The 20613-nt window shown below is 37.6% G+C and overlaps 1 protein-coding gene across 1 annotated transcript in view; it reads left to right on the top strand.

The window, feature by feature from the left end:
- The window catches only part of LOC108910387 (E3 ubiquitin-protein ligase MYCBP2-like), a 56273-nt gene that overhangs the window by 23647 nt on the left and 12013 nt on the right, over positions 1-20613 (top strand). The window contains exons 8-9 of the mRNA XM_018714974.1: positions 3439-3624; positions 16219-16326. Of these exons, the coding sequence (XP_018570490.1) occupies positions 3439-3624; positions 16219-16326 (294 nt within the window). The remainder of the gene's footprint in view (positions 1-3438; positions 3625-16218; positions 16327-20613) is intronic.

The raw sequence follows: 20613 nt of genomic DNA, 5'->3' as shown, positions 1-20613 counted from the left end.
AAATGGCTATTGCCGTCCACTTGTCCAAAATTGATGACACGGCATTCCTAGGCTGTCCAGCTCATGTTAGCAATGTCGATGCTCCCATTTCCTTAACTCTACAGGTAGTTGACCCTATATAACTTATATAATATTTATATATATATATATGCCAAAAATTCCCAGTCAGCCTATTTTAAACAGGGTAAGGGTGAACATCTCTCTAAATACCCTACGAAGAAAACAGTTAACTTGGTAAAATTGGAAATAATTTAAAATGAAAATCAAAATAGTGCTTTAAATAAATGTTATTAGTAATTTTGGTGTTACGAATTTTAACAAAAATTGTTTAAAGCAGGTATAAATTTGATTTTTCATCATAATATGTATTTTTTTTCGGCCCTGCAATAGCATTGTGAAAAAATAAGATGAGGATACTGAATTTACTAATAATATTTTATTTACTAACGAAGCTAGTTTTACAAGAGAAGGTATTACGGTATGGCAACTTGACTAATTATTGCAGAATGATTAAAAATTTGATGTTTAATAACACTTTAATTAATAACGACTTCCTGCTTAACGGGTACATTGATCGGCTTGAATAGAGAGTACATAATTTATTCTGATATTGTTTCTCTTTTCAATAATGTTTAAATTGATGTGGGGCAAGAGAAAAAAGTTATGAACAAAACCAATTTTGAGTTCTAGGTAAAGTGCCCTCTAACGGCGCATATTGAAACTTTCCTCTGATTGGTCCAATAGATCTACTTAGTGGGTGTGCCAAATGAAAGACTAATCGAATTTGAATTAAATAAGTTATTTAAATAGAAAAAAAAAAAATTTAACTTTGACAAGCTGTAACTTGCAAACAATTGACAAATAAAAAAAATTCATTGTATACTGCTATTATTTTAATCCGTAGAATCACCTCCCGGAGTTTCCTGACAGACTTTCAAAACACCCTGTATAGTTGTTTAGTTGTTCCATACCTATACGATGGAATTAATGAATATGAATATCAGAATTATATATACAGTATGTCCGCAGATTAAGTTTACAAGAGGACAAATAAAAGTTTTAGCTTGTTTAGAAAATAAGAATCACCATGACGAACTTCAATTTTGTTCTACAGGGTGGGTCAAAAACACAGAAAAGTTACTTTGTGTAAGAGTAAACATACCTTATTTTGCAAGATACGAAAAAAGGGTAATATTGATAAAAATTTTTGCTTGAAAAATAAATAAGAGTGACGTTGTCAAAAATTTAATTTTTTATATAGGGAACAAAGTACAAAACTAAAATACGTCTTATTCGAGTGTAATTTTTAAATAATACGAACATAATTACAACAGCAATTAAGCTACTACTACAAAAACACATTGAACATATTTTTCTAATTGCTTCCTTAGATATCTGAAGGAATTTTTGATTTCTTCCTGGGAAATTGAACGGACAGCCTGGGTAATTCTGCCTTTTAGCATTTAAATATTATAGACAAACCCATAGAAACATATTGGCCATGGTTCAGTCAGGGCTCCTTGGGCGCCACAAAATTGGACCATTTCTACCAATCCATCTTGGACCAAATCTATTGTTAAGCCATGCTGCTACCTCACGAGCACAATGTGCTGGACAACCATCCTGTTGAAAATACATTTATTATCAAGAATTTAATGGTAATTTTCGAGTTCACCGCTAAAAAATGTATCAAGCATTTCTAAGTACAATATATCGGTGTTGTTGTAAAAATATGGGCCTATAATGCCATGGACAGATATCGCGCACCACACGTTCACTTTTGTAAAAAATTGTTTTCGTGTCATTATTCTAAATTCTTTTTCTGGAGACCGTACCTACCTGACGTGCTGGGATGCTACAGTTTCATAAGTAGAAAACATACATTCATCAGAAAACATAATAAACTTGTAAAAATCAATATTGCCATTTAAAATTTTGTCTCCTACCCACAAACGAAAATCTAGTCTTTTCGCTTCAGGTACTCTGATTAGAGGTGTGTTAGAGAATATTTAATTAAATTTTTGATAACGTGACTCTTATTCATTTTTCAAGCAAAAACTTTTATCAAGAATGCCTTTTTTCGTATCTTGCAAAATAAGGTATTTTTATTCTTAAGTAAGCAAAATAACATTTTTGTGTTTTTAGCCGACCCTGTACAACAAAATTGAAGTTTGTCATGGTGATTCGTATTTTTCTAAACAAGCAAAAATTTTTATCAAGAATGCCTTTTTTTCGTATCATTCACTTTTTGGTTCATTTGTCCTCTTGTAAACTCAATCCGCGGACATACTGTATATGTAAACATTAAAATTTTTAAAAAATACATTTTAAAAAGACAATTTTAAAAATCACTAAAAACGACTTAAATGTGAAGTGTTTTCTTAAGAAACCAATATTTGCCCTTTTTACTAAATTTCTTTTAAAAAACATAGTGTCTCACAGTGACGGCCCATTAGAATTATTTCAGAGACTACTTCGATTTGAATTTTGAAAATTTGGGATACCGGGTTTTCGGGCATGCCCTTCTCAACTAAAATAATGGCGTCCACGTACCACTTCCGGTTATACCGGAAGTCGCCATCAACTTGCTTATTTTAAATGGAACACCCTATATATTATTGCAATTTTGGATTCTACGTGTTATTTTAGGTGGACTTTTATGAAGTTTCCCTATTCCTAAAATTAACCGTTTTCGAGATATTTAATTTTTTTCAAAAAAATGGAGAGAAACAGTGACTAGCTTCAAACCATGTGTATTTTATAGTAAGAAAGATAAAGCAACAATATTTATAGGGGGGATAGCTAGACCCCTAAGCTTCCCATCCATACTTTCAAAGTGGCTTAATTGCATACAGGGTGCTAGAAATTTAATGCCGAGTTTAGTTAACTTCAAACCTTCATAAGTCGGTTTTTTTAAATGGAACACCCTGTATGTTTTTCTATATTCTGATACACAATTTTATTCTCTTTCGAACGGTATCAGGGTTCCCTATACCTATCTCTTCTAGTTTTTAAGTTATCTACTATTTTTTGTGTAATCACCTAAAATCATGTAATTTCTTGCGAGGATAGCTGTGGAATTTTTAGCAAAACTTCAAAACAAACAACTAAACTGTCAATTTGTTGTTAGTCTCTTGCAGTGACAGTTTAATTTAGTGTTTATAAGAAATGGAAAACAATACATATTCAAATGCTGATATTTTAAATTTATTATTCATTCACGGACATTGCAATGGGAAGTAGGTAGTCTTTGAAATAATTTTAATGGGCCGTCACCGTGTGATACCCTGTATATTTAATTATTAGCTTTCATAATTTTCGCTCAATTTTACATGTATTAAGTACATAAAAATATTACATATATAAATATATGAGAATAATTGAATATGTTTTTTAAAAATATTTTATTTACTAAACTTTTTGAAAACAATGTTTTAGGAATATGGGAAGATGGCGTGTAATAAATTATTAAATTGTGGGCATATATGTGGTGGTGTACTTGGAGAATCAAGATGTTTGCCATGCCTACACGGATGTTTCAATGGCAGTTCACTAAAACAAGATTCAGATGACATGTGTATGATTTGTTTTACAGAAGCTTTATCTTGTGCACCAGCTATTCAGGTAAATAATAATTATTCATTACAAACTTTGTCACTGTCTGACATTTCATCAACCCACAATATTTACCTATACAGGGTGATCCAGTCATAATGTCATTAATTTTAAGAGCAGATAGAGAAAAATTAGTATAATACAATGGCGTGATTAAAAAAAATTCCATGCATATTTAAGCAGAAAAAAAATATTTTCATATCATTATTTAACCCCCTTTTGAGGCTATTACTGACCGGCTGACGTCAGTCGGTTATTCAGAATTTGCGCGCGGCTACGATATGAACAACGCGCCCTAGATGCAACGTTGCCATATTTATATATTTTCGCTCATATAAATACAATAAATAAACGGTTTACTCACGTCAGCCAATAATAATTTAAAATGCTATAAATTATTTTTTATAATTATGCAATCAACACATTAAATTGTTATTGTTGCCCAGCAAGAACCTCGAGGAGGTCTGAGCATGCCTTGCCAAAAATCAGTTTTTATTAACATCATAATTTGCTGTAATGTTCAAATACATTACCGTTAGCGTCTATGCACAAGTGTACACGTTGGACAGATGAGCGGCGGATGCGATGGAATAAATCAGGGTTGTTATGTATTTCTTCAGCAACATCTTCGATACGATTCCGCAACTGCTCTACATTCTCTACCTCGGTACACGACAGATCTCATATAATCTCATATACAAAAGTCCATAGGATTATGGGCCTTCATCTCCCTATCCACCGATTGGGACATTGATCGTCTAAAAATCCACGGACATCGCGAGCAAAATGGGCCGGAGCTCCGTCGTGCATATACCACATATCCCGTAGCATCTGTCGGGGAAGGTTTTCAAACAATTGTACTAAAAATTGAAAGTAACGCGGCCCATTCAGATGTTCAGGTAGAAAATGCGGCCCAATTAAACGATCGCCATATATTTCTGCCCATATATTGACACCGAATCTCCTCTGAAAGCTAAACCGACGAGTAGTGTGCGGGTTTTCATCTGACCAAATTGTAACGCCCTTTCTTTATATCTTTACTTTACTTGGTGGTGACGGTTCGGTTCAGACGTTACTTGTGGCCGCCCCCTAGTAGACTACCAACTCTAAACGGAATCCTAATTCGCAAATTCGAATTCTAATTTACTATATTTATTGACGTCACTGACGTCCCTGTTTGGACGCCTAATTTTGTGACGACCCTCGACTACTAATTTATCGGCAGCGGTGGTTGGCAGCCGGCGGTGGTGAGTGACGTCACAGGAATGTACTCCGGATTAAATCTGTTTGTTCGGTTTGTCTCAGGCGCCAGTTTCTCTATCTTTTACGTGGGGGAAACTCCACGTGAACCCTACCCTCGGTTTAGAGTAAGTACTCGGGATAGCTGCAGTGAAGAAAGTTTAAATCCAGGGGTCTGTTATATTTCTCTTACTTTTAATCAAAGTAGTTCTTAGAGTGTAGTGTTATTTTCCTTTTTAAAATAAACGGTCTTATCAGTGTAGGTCACAAAAAGATAAGCGGACCCCTTTTTTACTGATCGGAATTTTATCAAATTTGTCGGCGTTAAAATGAATACAAACTGGAAATATATTTACTAGATTTATTTTATATTAATAAGGCCTATTGAAACAAACAAACAAAAGTAAAATAGATTCTAATTACAATTATTATCACTAACTAAAATCAGGAATATACAAACAATTTACCAGCGGTGTAATTAAAACAAAATGGGTTAGAGCAATTATTATTTACGACGGATTTAAAATGACAATGCAGTTTTTCGGTGCTGTAAATAAATACAAATTTAGCACATAGTCAAATATCAGGACTGAAAATCGGTACGGTAGAAAGACGGAGTATTTGGCGTTTGGTTTATTTAATAAACAGGCTAATACTTTAAGAAACGGTACGCTAAAATTATTATTCGGCTTTTTAAATTTCGGTCGATGCTAGAAAGGGAACAGAGAAAAATAATTACGGGTTACCCTAATTCTACCCATAAATATTGGCGGTAGTTTCTAGCAAAGCGACGGAAATTAAGCGAAAATTTAACCAGCCAGGGAGAAAGCCAAGCAAAGCAGTTTACAACGGGCATAAATAAGCAAACGGTAGTCAGGAAAGTGAATTATGTTGGTGAACAGGAGGCAAAGTCTGGACGAGGTACGCGTTCAAATGCGGGGCGCCCGACAGATTTCTCTCAGAAGCGGTGGGGCACCCAGCCATACTTCGAGGGTCTATCCGTCGCTGCACAGCCGACACACAACGTCTTCTACTGGCGATGGGGCACCCAGCCAAACCAGCAGTTTCGGTTATTGTGCCTTACAGCGTTTATCAAGCTTAGGCGGTGGAACACCCAGCCAAACCTTCGCCGACAACGCTGTTGCCGTACAGTCTGACACCTTCACGTCCTCTACTGGCGGTGGAACACCCAGCCAAACCAGCAGTTTCAGTAAAGGGGCTCACAGCGTTTGTCGAACGAGGGCGGTGGGGCACCCAGCCAAACCGTCGCCGATAACGCTGCTGCCGTACGAACCTTCACTCAACGTCTTCCACTGGCGGTGGAACACCCAGCCAAACCAGCAGTTCGGTTGACGTGACGGACAACGTTCGTCGCACGAGGGCGGTGGAACACCTAGCCAAACCTTCACCGACAACGCTGTGGTCGTACTGTCTTGCCAAAGTTCAAAACGGCCAGACATATGCCATAGCAGGACAGGTAAACATAGGAAAATACAATCTGCTTATTTATTCCGGATGGTTGCTCCCGGCGACTAACTCCTTAGGTCGGATGGCGGTCTCTGGTCGGTTTCGGGTCCTCGGGGTGGTCCTCAGGCTGGTGTTGGAGTTCTTCGACTTCTGGCAGCGAACTGAGGATTTTCGTCCAGGAACGTTGGTTTTATTGCCTCAATCCCCCCTTGACTGAGCGAGAGTCTTGGTGGGATTATGCGCGCGGCACTCGTCAGAGTGGGGCAAACGGACGGTTTCGGCTCGACTCGCGGGTAATTGCTCTCACCCAATTAAACTAATTAATAAATAAATGGCTAACGGCCTTGCACAAAACGGAAAATTAATACTGGTTCATTACATCCCCCCCTTACTTCAGTGAAAAATAAAATAAAAGAATTTTATTTTATTTCTTTCTTAAAACTTATCACTAGCTGAAATTAACTTAAAACTAATGACGGTAAATAAAATTTCCTCCTATTAAGGTGCGTGTCCCATTTGTGAATAATTCTTTATTGGGGCCACGTACACCTTTTACTACCTTCTAATAAATGCTGGAGATCTTGCTCATGGCTTGAAGTAAGAACTTACTGACCTAGCCCGTCGTCCGGTTCGTTGTACTGGGATTCCTTCCTACTGTGTAGCTTAGTCTCGCCGCGGAGTTCTGAGCGCCTGCAGGTATAAGCAACATTGTACGCCTTTAGAGTGTAGTCGTCTAGGCGGTTTTTGGATTTTTCGGTGTTGTTTCGGGATTCCTTGGCAGGTGCAGTCTCGGCTCATCACACCCATTTGACCACACTGAGAGCAGAAAAGCCGGGGGGTACCAATACAGTGTGCTCGCACATGTCTTGGCTAGCCACACCGCCAACAGAAGACATCAGTGTCCACTGGCAAATAAATCTGTTGGTGTTCCCTGGTCTGGATTCTAATCGGCGCCGGGGGTGCTGCGACCCTACCTGGACTCTGGTTTTGGTTGACTACCACGTCCTTCGGGTCGGGGTCGGATGCCACAATTTTGACTGGTTCCACCGGTTCCTGGCTTGTTATGCGCGTTGCGGTGTCTTCTGGGTGGACGGTAACGTCGGTAACGGATTCGACGAGACTGGGTCTCTCGTTAATGGCCTCGTCAAGAGCGACGAGGAGAAAATCTGCCTCATCAGATTCGGTTATGTGGACTTCAAGTACGGGACTTTCCATTTCCTTGGAGAGACTAGAAAATAATTTAATTACAACAAAGATATCGGTTTAAATAAAGGATTTTTATTTCCGGTATACCTTAATAATACAATAAAACCAAAACAACAAAATCAAAATCAATTTTTATATAATTTAACGGGAATGTACGTATGGGGTAAATTAATCTAATCTAAATAATTAATAAATCTTTAGCGTTTCAGGGGGTAACCAATAATGGTAATGCTGCCCGGCGGATGTTTTGAGTCGGTACCGGCTACATTTCGGACAAATTTCTGGCGGTATATGTGACAGGATTTTCTTTTTAGTTTCGTCGTCCCATAACTGCGGATCCTTGTTATTCCATATTATATCCCCCAGTTCCTGGTTTTCGTATATCTTAGGAAACGAGTTGGGTTTCGATACATCAGTGGTAATGTGGATCTCAGTACGGATTACGGTGAGGGGTTGTGTCGGGCGGCAGGGTTTCTGAGTGGTCATGTCCTCGGAATTATTTGCCTCGGGTCCGGGAGCAGGAGCGGGAGCGTGAACTTGAGCCGCTGGGGCTGGCGGTCTTTCTGCCGCTATCCCTTTTAATGATTGAATCAGCCGGGCTCGTCTCTTGGCTTCGGCTTCATAGGCCTGTGCCTCGAGGCGTTTAAAGGCAGCATCTAGTTGGGGAGTTTTTAATGTCGGAACGGAGGCTCTTCGGGGCGGTTCACCAGGTAGACGCCCTCGGACTAAACGGGGTCGTTTAGTATTCACTGCGAAGCAAGATAAAGACAACGGTGGGACGGACTTTTTTCTCTATGCTTGGGTTTTCCCCTATGACTGGTTGCGCTCCTTGCGTATGCCTTATGCATTCGGTTCAGGCATGGGTTTTAAATCCTTGATATGGATTCTTTTTAATTTCTTTCCCGCTTCGGATTTTAAGTCATAAACCACGGGTGAAATTACTTTAATTACGGTATACGGTCCGGAGTATTTCGGAGCTAGTTTTGCCGCAAAACCTCTAACAGCGGACGACAACGGATTCTCCCGCTTCATTACCCGGTCTCCTACGCGACATCGCCAGTCACGCCGGCGGAGATTATAGTAATGACTTTGCGTGTTAAAGGCATGTGACAAATTTAGTTTTACTAGATCGAAAACTTCTTTGAGTTTCGATACACGGTTTACATGGTTCTCTCGGTCAGTATCGGACGGCCCTTCTTCTGGGATCGATTCCTTGTTGCGGTACAGTGCCTTCGGTACTTCCAACTCTCGGCCAAAGTTCAGGAAGGAGGGTGTGAATCCGGTGGATTCGTGACGGGCACTGTTGATTGCAAATTTGAAATCGGCTAGATGTTGGTCCCAGTGACGGTGATCTTGTTCACAGAATTGCGCTATCATTGTTTTGATAGTACGGTTTGTCCTCTCAACAGGATTTGCTTGCGGAGTATAGGGCGGAGTAAAACGGTGCTGTATATCCAGGTCTTGTAATAAGGAACGGAATAAACGGCTATCATATTGCGTTCCATTATCACTTATGATTTCCTTCGGGCATCGATAACGGTAACTGATATCCTCGTAGAGGGCTTACGTAACGTTACGGGCGGTGGCACTTCGGAGTGGTCGGAATTCAACCCACTTGGTAAAACAGTTCTGGAATACAATTAAAAATCGGTTACCCTTACTGGACCTCGGTAACGGTCCAATTAAGTCGGTGCTGACGGTTTCCCAGGGTTGTTGAACTACGGACGGTTGCATTTTCCCTGGTGCCTGTTGCTGCTATGTCTTGTAGCGCTGGCATTAAAGACAACTTCTTACATAACTCGTGACTTCCCGGAACATGCCAGGCCAATAATATCGCAGGGAAATTCGGACAATAGTCTTAGAAATTCCCATGTGTCCGGCGGTTGGGACATCATTGGCTTCGGTACACATAGCTTCCACGGTTCGCTGAGCTCGGGTTCGGTCAGATCTCTAGAATCCCAAATGTGTCTGTATAGCCGGTCATTACGGATACAGTAATCCGGGAACTACTTCTTCCTTTTTCTGCCGGTACCAAGAACACTCTGGTGCCCCCTCTAGAGCACATAGTTCGGCGGCATCTTCGGTGGAAGAATCGGGTAGGGGTTGACGAGATAGTGCATCAGCAACACGGTTTAAGGCTCCTGGGCGGTACTGGATGTCGAAGTCATATTGTAAAAATATGCTCCATCTTGCTAGACGTCCAGTCGGACTTTTAACGGAGTGAAGCCAACGGAGTGACTGGTGGTCGGTAATAACGGTAAAATGGTATCCTTCCAGATATGGCCTCATTTTCTCAATTCCCCACACGATGGCTAGACACTACTTCTCGGTGCTGGAATAATTTTTCTCGGCAGAGTTGAGGGTGCGGCTAGCATATGCCACGACATGTTCGGTTCCCTCAACATTTTGGGTCAGGGCCACCCCTAGGCCAATATCGGAAAACCGATGTAAAATAAACGGTTTTTCAAAGTTGGGGCAAGTCAAAATCGGGGCTTCGGTAAGATATTTCTTTAAAGCTGTGAAAGCTTTTTCCTGTTCGGCAGTCCATTTCCAACGGTGGTTTTTCTTGAGTAGTCTGGTTAACGGTGCAACTACTTCTGAAAATGACGGAACAAATCTACGGTACCAGGAAGCTGTACCTAAAAAGCGTAGGAGTTCTCGGACATTTTTGGGGTTTGGAAACTTCTGGATTGCTTCCACTTTTTCTGGATCGGTTCGGATTCCCTCAGCGGTTACCATATGGCCTAAATATTTTAAAGATTTCCTGCAAAGCTGGCATTTGTCAGAATTTAATTTCAGGTTGGCCATACGCAGTCGGCGGAAAACTTCCTTAAGATTTTCCAGATGATTCTCAAATGTTTCCCCTAAGACAATTATATCATCTAAATACGCGAATGCATGCGGTTCTAATTCAGGACTAATGCTACGGTCTAACAGGCGTTGAAAAATGGCAAGTGCGGAAGGTAGTCCAAACGGCATTACTCTGAACTGAAAAAGTCCTCTTCCGGGGACGGTAAAAGCGGTGACAGGTTTACTTTCGGCTTGCAGGGGAATTTGCCAGTACCCCTGTTTCAGGTCGATGCTAGAGATATACCGGGCTCGGCGTAATTTGTCCAGGATGGCATTTATGTACGGTAGGGGGTATGCATCTTCCTCTGTGACTTCGTTCATTTTCCTGAAGTCGATGCAAAATTTTGGAGTCCCATCCTTCTTCCGGACTATCACTACTGGTGAACTCCACGGGCTACTTGACGGTTCTATTATCCCTTGCTCTAGCATGTCATCCAGTTCCTGGTTAATGATTGCCTGCATGCGGGGATTCTGAGGTCGATATCTTTGTTTAATCGGTTCCACTTGGGAAAGGCGGATCTGATGCTGGATTAGCTTAGTAGCACTTTTTACATCGGAAAAACTTGGTAATTCCTGATCCAGGAATTATTTTAGTCGGGTTTCTTCGTCCTCGGTTAAGTGCAGGGAGAGTTCTCCCACTGGAGTGTACGGGGTTGTAGGCGGTGACCTATGGATTTTCTTATCGTTTAAGTAAATGGTGTTACTTAATAAGTCCATCCTAAAAATTATTTCGGCTTAGTATGTCCGTCCCAATTATCATCTCAGATGTTAAATCTGGTAGATGGTGTATTAATTGGGAAAACTTGGTTCCATTTATTAAGAACTCTAGGTTATATCCACCACGAACGGTTACTTGTTGCTCATTGGCCAATACAGTAGTCGGTGTTTCTACCTCTTGGAATGGCATGTTCAGGTCTTTGCAGTAGTTGGCTACCTTATTGCTGATGTAAGAGAGCAAAGCTCCGGTATCTATAAGTGCGGAAAATTATTTGTTCTTAATTTTCACTTGTATATGTGGACGGTTATCTCCTCCGGCGATGGCTGCATTGTGTGATGTTGAAGGGCGCACCAATTTTAGGCACCATATCTGGTTCTACTGGACGGATTGAGACGTACGACATCTCATTTTAAACCTTGAACTTTATTTTACAAGATAGGTAAGTTCCATTTATTAATTCATTTATTTAATAATTAATGGCAGCTTAGAAAGTTGTGAAATTTCAACGAAAATGCTGGTTTTGTTTATAAGGTTTTTTTATTATTCAACTTCGACGAAAAGCCAAAAAAGTTACCGGATATTGTTCTTTGCATTCTAACAATCATGCAAGGCATGAAATCATTGTTAGGATGCGAGGAACAATAACCGGTAACTTTTTTGGCTTTTCATCGAAGTCTTATAATCCAATAAATCCAGCATTTTCCTTGAAATTTCACAACTTTCTAAGCTGCCATTAATTGTTAAATAAATAAATTAATAACTGGAACTTACCAATATTGTAAAATAAAGTTTAAGCTTTAAAATGAGATATCATGCGTCTCAATCTGTCCAATAGAACCAGAGATATGGTAAAATTGGTGCACGCAGAGACGGAAAATGTAAGAGATTTTGCACTAAATTTGTAATAACTTTGGTTAAAGTTAATCTTTTTTTAATTTTCAAAAAAATATATATGTTTGTTATGAGAAAACGTAACTATTAACGGATACAGAAATGTACTATACTACTACTACTACTATAACTTTTTACGTTAAATAACATGGGCAACTCCGTTTTTCGACATGCAAATCATGTGGGTCCCATTTAGGTTGGTGAAGGGGGTTTTCGGCTCGTAATTTTTTTTATTTCATTTTACGTAAAAAATATTATCTTTGTTCAAATCGATATTTCCAATGGTTTTCGAGTAAATTGAGTTTGAAAATTACTCTGCTCTTGAAGTTATTAGGCCAAAAATTAGAAAAATCTGTTTACCATGGCAATAAAAGACTTAAATTTAAATTTAAATAAAATATGAATATTTTTAACTAGTGTTGTCAATAGTAATTTTTAATTGTGATAAAACATTTGACTTGTAAATTGTAAGTGATAAAGTACAATAAACAATTTAGTTGTGGAACCTATGTCGCTTATCATCGCAACGGATCTGTTTAGTTGGAAACACAGCCATCGACGGGTTTTAGTGACGCTAGGAGTACAGCGCGTATTAGCCAATAACAAACGACGTGGAATTTAAAACAAATATATTTTGCCACACTTTTTATATTCGAATTTTGCCCTAACAACAAGACAGCCATTTGCTTGACGTTTCGATAATTCGTAGACCTTTCACGATATATTTTCTAATTGTTAATAGTAATTTTTAATTGTGATTAAATATTTGACTTGTAAATTATAAGTGATAAAGTGCAATAAAAATTTTAGTTGTGGAACCCATAACCGCAAGACAGCCATTTGCTTGACGTTTCGATAGTTCGTAGACCTTTCACGATATATTTTCTAATTGTTAATACGCCAATTTTCCCGTTACAACTGATGCCATTTTTTAATTATAGGAATTTTTTATATTTTTCATCTGTTAATACCTCTGTTTTTAATTAGAGAAATTTTCATGTTTTTTTTGGATTGTTTTTGCTAGAGTTACTATAAAAAAAACAAAAAATGGCATTGAATAATTGACACACTTCATCATAACTACGGATCCTCTCTCCGTATCCAACCATAATTAGGATTTCAATTTTTTATTATTCCCTTAAACGCAAGACCATAGTAATGTAAAGTTATGATATTTGTAACTGCCGCAATGATATGAGGTACTATTGCATTCGCAAACTGTCGTCTTCAAAACAATACCTAACCGCTGTGATCGGGTGAACCTACCCAATCTACATAAAAACATGTACCTACAATTAACCAAAACACTTTTTTTGCTGGGGCACTGTTCTCGCATCAGTTTGTGATACCTACTTTTGTTGTTATTTCAAACCATGTCTATTCCAATCGTTGGCTATTTTTTTCGCACCTGTCAAAGTAAAGTAGGCCAACCCCTATATTGACGTATTTCAAAAGGGCTATCCATTTATGCTTAAAAAATTAGGTAGTGCTATTTAAAAAAATATATCGATGACGTCATAGGTTTATGAAACATAGCGTAAAAACGATTTAAGCAACGTGACAAAATGACAATTCCTATTTACTAATTGACGTGTTTTAGTTTTTTTGTGAAAACGCAACAGAAAATAAAATACGAATTTTTTGCATTACTTCTGGGACGCACTGTATATACTTTCTATAGAAATAGACAGCACAGATATTAGTTTTTAATTACTAGACGGGGATTTTATGAAAGATGTGCCATAAAAGCAAGACATTACCATTACGCGTTAATAACGGAAAAATTATTCGCCAGCTAATTTCCAGTATTATGGGTTTATAACAACTCACTAATACCCATTTAATTGCTGATAAAATAAAAGTAAATAAAAGAATAAAAATTATATATAATAAAATTATGCGCCTTTAACACGGCAGTATTAAGAAATAATATTTTACTAATGTATTTTTGATAACGCTAATTTTATTTGTAGTTATGTGGAGAATTTTCGGTAGTAAAATATAAACCTAACATAAGTTTTAATTATTATATATATTTTTATAGAAATAGACAGCACCAATATTAGTTTTTAATTACTAGACGGGGATTTTATGAAAAATATGTCATAAAAGCAAGACATTACCATTTCGTATTAATAACGGAAAAATTTCCAGCTAATTTCCAGTATTTTGGGTTTATAACAACTCACTAGTACATATTTCATTGCCGATAAAATAAAAGTAAGTAAAAGAATAAGTTTTTACGCTGCTTTAACATGGTACGGCAGTATTAAGAAATTACAAATCGTTTAACCCATGTAGCTACTCTAGTTAGTTTCTATTTAACTCATACATTTATAATAGCATGGAATTCTTCCAGAGTAATTATCTTGGCGTATTCCTATATATTTTTTCTTAGATGACGTTATTATCGCGCAGGCATTGTTATATTAACAATGCCTGCGCGATCCACTTGCTGCACCATCTACTGATAAGCGCTCGTCCGCGTTCTGAACTAATGGGGAAAATAATTAAAATTGAATCTTGTGGTAAGGGCAAACCCTATCGGGCGTACCTACGTGGGAGCAAAGACTTACATGGGGCCCCCGAGGGCAAAGACCTACATGATCAAGAGCAATGGTCTGGGCTAAGGGCGAAGCCCTAGGCCACATACCTACGTGGAGAACTCTGGGGGCCAAAGACCTACGTGTGGGACTGCGGGGGTGCTAAATTCAAATTTCCCGCCCTGTTTTCTGATTGGCCGGGGAAGTTGAGAAAAATGGAGTGGAGGGGGAAAAATTGGTCAAAAATGACCAGTACGGACCTTCATAAGAAGAAGAAGAAGATGAACCTTCATGGGATTTTGGCGTAGTATGAAGGTAGCATAACTACTAATAAGCCAATAACACCGTCTCCGAGAAAGAACTGGATGTCTTTTTCACCCTCTATTCCATAAATCTTGAATACACGGTGCCGTAAATTTTCGATTCAGCTGGCTGGCTTCAGAATAACTAATAAATAAATTAAGTTCGCAATTTTTTAAACCCAATCACTTAATTAAATTGACAGATATTTGATTACTTTAAAGATTTCCTTAGCAGGGCAGGTCCAATGGCGCTGTAAGTACAACAGCCTACCAGTTTAAATTTCAATTTTTTTCTGATTTTAATAATATGTTTTTTCAATATTAATCGTCGTTTTTCCTGTCACAGAAAAACAAAATGTATTATACACGGGTAAAAATATTAGATATTTAACTCCTGGTGTTTTGTCTGGTGACAGACACAACCTCGAGCTGAAATCTAATGCATTTTTCCTTTGTATAATAAATAACTATCTTCTGCTTTCGAATATAATGTTATAGTGACTTCAATAAATATCGGAAATGCGAAAGGGGGGATGTATGAATAATATAAATTTTTAAATTTTGATCGAAACATTCGTCCGAAAAATGGCTCACCCGGCTTTGTGAGAATAAGATCTCTTTCTAATAAAAAAATATCATAGCTCCTAGAACGTTTTGTTTCTGATATACAGAATGCTCAAGTTTAAAAAAATTCACATTTATTTAATTCAAGATGTTTCATGTAGGTTTATGGGCTAATGAATTAACTAATTATGGGATTAACAGAGTTGGTATACAAATTTCTGAACCAATGAAGAAAAGGCTAAAAGGCACTAGAATTTCAAGGTTATTGAATATTTTGAAAATTGAAAAAGAGCACTTCATTTTTTTAATATTTCTAACAAAAAAGAAGGGATTATTTTTTTTATTTTAAACATATCACACATCTACAAATAGAAGAAATTGAAAATGCTTACAACAGTAATTATGTCATTAATAAATATTCTAAAAAGAAATGGGGGATCTGAGGTCAAAAACGTTAAAGAAATGTAAATAGCATCTACTTGCTCTAATGCTCCAGACAAAAATTTGTATACTACTGCAACAAATTCAGTTCAGTGAAGCTACCATTTACAAAATCACATTGCTAGTGGGTATAGACTAGCCGTCACAGGACGGCATTATGAATAAGAAGTTTGGACCCAGCATTACTCAAATTCCACATCTTACAAAGAATGGTTACAAAAATAAAGAACGTTAAACAAGTTGATTATTTCTATAAGATTCTACTCAACCGTTTTGAGAATTACAAAAGTAACCCATATTTCTTCAAATCAGTAAAATGAAGTAGCTGACCTTCAGCACATTATTGCATCGATATTATTGATGAGTAATTGTTATTTTACAGTTAAAATGTGGCCATGTGTTTCACTTTCACTGCTGTAAAGAGGTATTAAGAAAAAAATGGGTTGGTCCAAGGATTACATTCTCATTTCTATTGTGTCCAATTTGTAAGGTGAGTACAGTATACACATATACATTGTTGTGACATTCAAAAGGTTTGCATCAAATGATAACATTTTTATTTATGATTTTAGAAATAAAAAGACTCCAATAATTTTTGTTTACCAAAGCGAATAAGAGCAATCTAGAAATATTGGACGATATTGGATCAGGGAAGAAATACCATTTTTATTAATCATCTATACATTTTTTTTTTGGAAAATATAGGGATTAGTTTTATCATTTGTGCAATCTTATGTAATCACCTTTCAATGTAAATATTGTCTCATTGTCATTAAAAAATGTATTTCTTAGTTCAATTAAGATACTTAGTAGAAACTTAAAACGTACATACTGGTCTATTCCACACCATCTTTAGCTTTGTTTGGTTTTTTGAGGAGATTTGTCGGTAGACACTTTTTGATAGTATAATTGTATATGAATATTTCTTCGCTCACGTCATTTTTATTTTCTTTCTCTTAGGTAATGGATCTCATATTTTGTTAAAATGTAAATAAAATTGTAGGAAACATATTTTTTCTCCAAAACCGTCACAAAACTGTGACATTTCTTGACTGTCGGAAGTCTCTAAGGTTGACATTTTCCTTACTGAGAAAAAAATGGTGAATCCCAACAACGAAGGTGCACTAAATAACCACTACAAACCAAAATAAGATTTATTCTTCCACTAAATAATGTTACAAATATTTTTTATATCTATGATTGACATACGTTAGTCAACAACAACTCTTTTTTTTACATTCCCTTGATTAATATAATATAAAATAGTATTCAAGTAAGTATAAAAGTACAGATATTTTGACATTCTCCCACCTGCGGAACATTTTTTTTACATAAACAAAATGTGACTCATTAAACTAGGATATCGGTACCATCATAGATATGAACCCTCTACAAAAATCGCTTGCGTCACTCGACCACTACGCGTTAGTTTTGGGGGTACTCTGCTATGAAAAGACACTCCTACACTTTCACCATCACTACAGTCATCATCTGGACTCTGAGGTGTGACATCTTGCTGGATGGTAGACTGAGCTTCCCCGAAAGCACCTTCTTCAATCGGACCTAAACATTCTAGAGGGTAGAGATGGTGCATAGGTCGCAAGATTTGTCCTCTAGCAGTATGCAATTTAACTAGCATAATCTTCCCGTCCTCGCCAGGTAAGAGTTTGACGACACGCCCTAACGGCCAGTCCAATCTTTTCCTATTGTCATCTCCCAGCAAAAGCACCTCACCTAAGGTGATTGGCCGACATTCCCTTCCAGTATAATGAAGGTGCAACTAACAGAGATACTCATTTCTGAACCTCAATCTCAAATCATGTCGAAGTTGTTGCTTGTAGCAAAGTCTTTTGGTAAGAGAAGTTCTGTCAACTTCGTCGTAATCTGGTAAACCACTCTTCACTAGGTCTCGCAGAAACATCGATGGAGTAAGAGAAACTAAATCACTTGGATCATTAGATATGTAAGTGAGCGGTCTCGTGTTTATTATGGATTCGCAATCGCAAAATATAGTCAATAAGGCTTCGTAATTCAAGGAAGATCGTGCGAGAACTTTTCGTAACAATTGTTTCATAACATCTACCATACGCTCCCAAAAACCGCCCCACCATGGCACAGTGGGTGGATTGAATAACTAAGAAATTCGTCGCACTGAAGTGTCTTCGGTAATTTGCCCCCAATCATGTGTCGACAACTCATTTTCAGTCCCAACAAAGTTTGTACCGTTATCACTATATATAGTCTTAGGTCGACCACGTCCCGTGACAAAACGACGGAACGCCTGCATGAGACAAGTAGTCGATAGCGATGTGCAAAGTTCAAAATGCACAGCGCGATATACTGCACATGCAAAGAGACATACCCACGCCTTTTCACCAGTCTTTAAATACAAGGGCCCTGCCATATCCCCGCTCGTCACTTCGAACGCAACCGCGTCTCGGACTCTATCCAAAGGAAGTGGTGAAGTTTCTACAGTGAACGGTCTGGAGTTGTACTTCTGGCAAATGACACATCTGGATATAGCCGCTTTCACAGTACACCGTCCTCCTAAGATCCAATAATTTTCACGCAATAGGCATACCTGCATACCTATATGCGAATCACGTTGATTCATATCCAAAATCAAATTATCTATTACAGGGTGTTTGGATAGCAATACGATAGGAAATCTAAAATTTCTATAGCCCTCTCTTCTTGATATTCGCGACTCAATGCGAAGAACTCCATGTTCATTTCTCGGTGAGCAGTTAAACCAGACAGTCTTTTATCTTTCTCGCCAGAAAAACTCTCTTGTTGTATAATTTTCAATATAAACATTTTAGCATTGTTATTAATCTCATCAATTGTCAGTTTACCTACATATTTATTACAGTGTCTAGAATTATGGTTGAAACGCAAGACCCAGGCCATCATTATCAAAGTCCGTGGATACTTGAAAAAAATAGGTGAAATGCCAGTTGCCCGACATAGCATTTAAGAGCGTAGTAACAAGTTTCCTCTTTTCCGGACCAATCTCATTTTCATCACAAGTCAATATTTTCCTTGGCAATAGTCGGGTTCTTCATACAGCCATTGTGGCCCCTCCCACCATCTTGACTTTAGTAAATGTTTCGGAGAGCGGCCTCGTGAGGGTAAATCAAACGGGTTGAAGACGCCAAGCATCAGTGATGGACGCATCATTCACCAACAAGCTTGGTTCCTTCCTCTTCTGCTGATAATTTACCTATGATAGTCCATCCCAACTGTGTCTCGAAAGCTACCAATTCTTTGGGGTAATTATAATTTTTACATTATTCTTGAATAATAAAGTTTGCACCTTTGTTCTTATTTTCTACGGTCTTATTAGTTCCTGATTCGACTTTTTTAAAGAATTTAATGTTTTTCTCGGAGAGAAGCGTACTAAAAAAACGTGACTTTAGTAATGGAAGTTTTCACTCGAAATCACAAGGGAAGGTTGTAAAAATATTAGAAATCGCTTTTTCAACATAATGAACTGAAACTTTATATTCGGGTTAACCTTTTAGAGGGAAATTTCTTTATAACATTTTCCCCTAGGATTGAAAATAAAGGTACTTTACTCTTGGGCCGATTTGAAGTTTTCGTATGCTCCTCGTATATAACACACGTTTTATGGTTCGATGGGCGCTATTTTGATTTGACAACATGCAGAGATAACTGACAATCGAAAGAATTTATTAAATTTATACATAAAGTTTTTTCCTATATGGTGCAAACTTTTTGGATAGCACTATATATACAGGGTGTATTTAAATGGAGGGGCACAAATGATAACAGAGATTCCTTGGGTGAAAATAAGTCGATTTAACCTAACATACCTATATCCCAAGTCGCATAATAAAAAAGCTACAGGGTGTTAAATTGAAAAATAAAAAATGGTTTTTCTTTAATAATTTCTATAATTTTAGTCAGAAATGTTTCAAATTTTCAACAGAGAGGTTTTTTAATGATGGGAAAAATAATATAATAATGATTTTTGAGTGTCGAGTGCGAGGCGCCCTCTGCAGGCAATGTTATGCATTGAATATGTAGTAACTTTTTTGCCAACCCCCGTATACAGCTTTTAGTAACAAAATATGAAATAGTGGACCTTTTTGAATAGAAAAGGTATACTTGGTATACAATGGGTACAGCCAACCATTGAGGAGATATTTTTAATTTCATAAATTAGTGTTACAGATTTATACCAAGGTTCGAGTTGCTTAAATAAATTAAAAAATCGAGTAGGTAAATGTCATTTGATTTGAAGTATTAGTTTAAAGTGTTAATTGATTTTAGTCACTATTTACCTGCGTCCTAGATATTAAATAGTTTTGAAATTGAGTAAAATAACAAATTATGTATACCAATGACGAGTATGTCGATATGTTGCAAGTATTTTTTGAATGTTACAAGAACTGTGCTGCTGCTGTACGACTTTATCATGCCAGATATCCCAATCGTCGTCTTCCTGCTAGAAAAACTTTTGCGGCGGTAGAAAGAAGACTTCGAGGAAACGGACACATTCAACCTCGTCCTGAAGGTACTGGCAGAAGACGTCTTATTCGCGATGTAGAACTTGAAGAAGTTGTCCTTGGCAATTTACAAGGTCAGAATTCTGAAACTAGTACCAGAAAAATGGCGACACAGTATAACGTTTCACATACTACAATTTGGAAAATTGCGAATGATAATCTTTTATACCCCTACCATCTACAACCCGTGCAGGAATTGACTGCTGCGGATTTACCTAACAGGATAGATTTTTGTCAATGGTATA

This window comes from Anoplophora glabripennis, unplaced genomic scaffold, assembly GCF_000390285.2.
Source record: "Anoplophora glabripennis isolate ALB-LARVAE unplaced genomic scaffold, Agla_2.0 scaffold802, whole genome shotgun sequence".
Taxonomy (NCBI): Eukaryota; Metazoa; Arthropoda; class Insecta; order Coleoptera; family Cerambycidae; genus Anoplophora; species Anoplophora glabripennis.
Note: the sequence above shows the minus strand (reverse complement) of the source record. Positions and strands in the feature narration are given on the sequence as shown.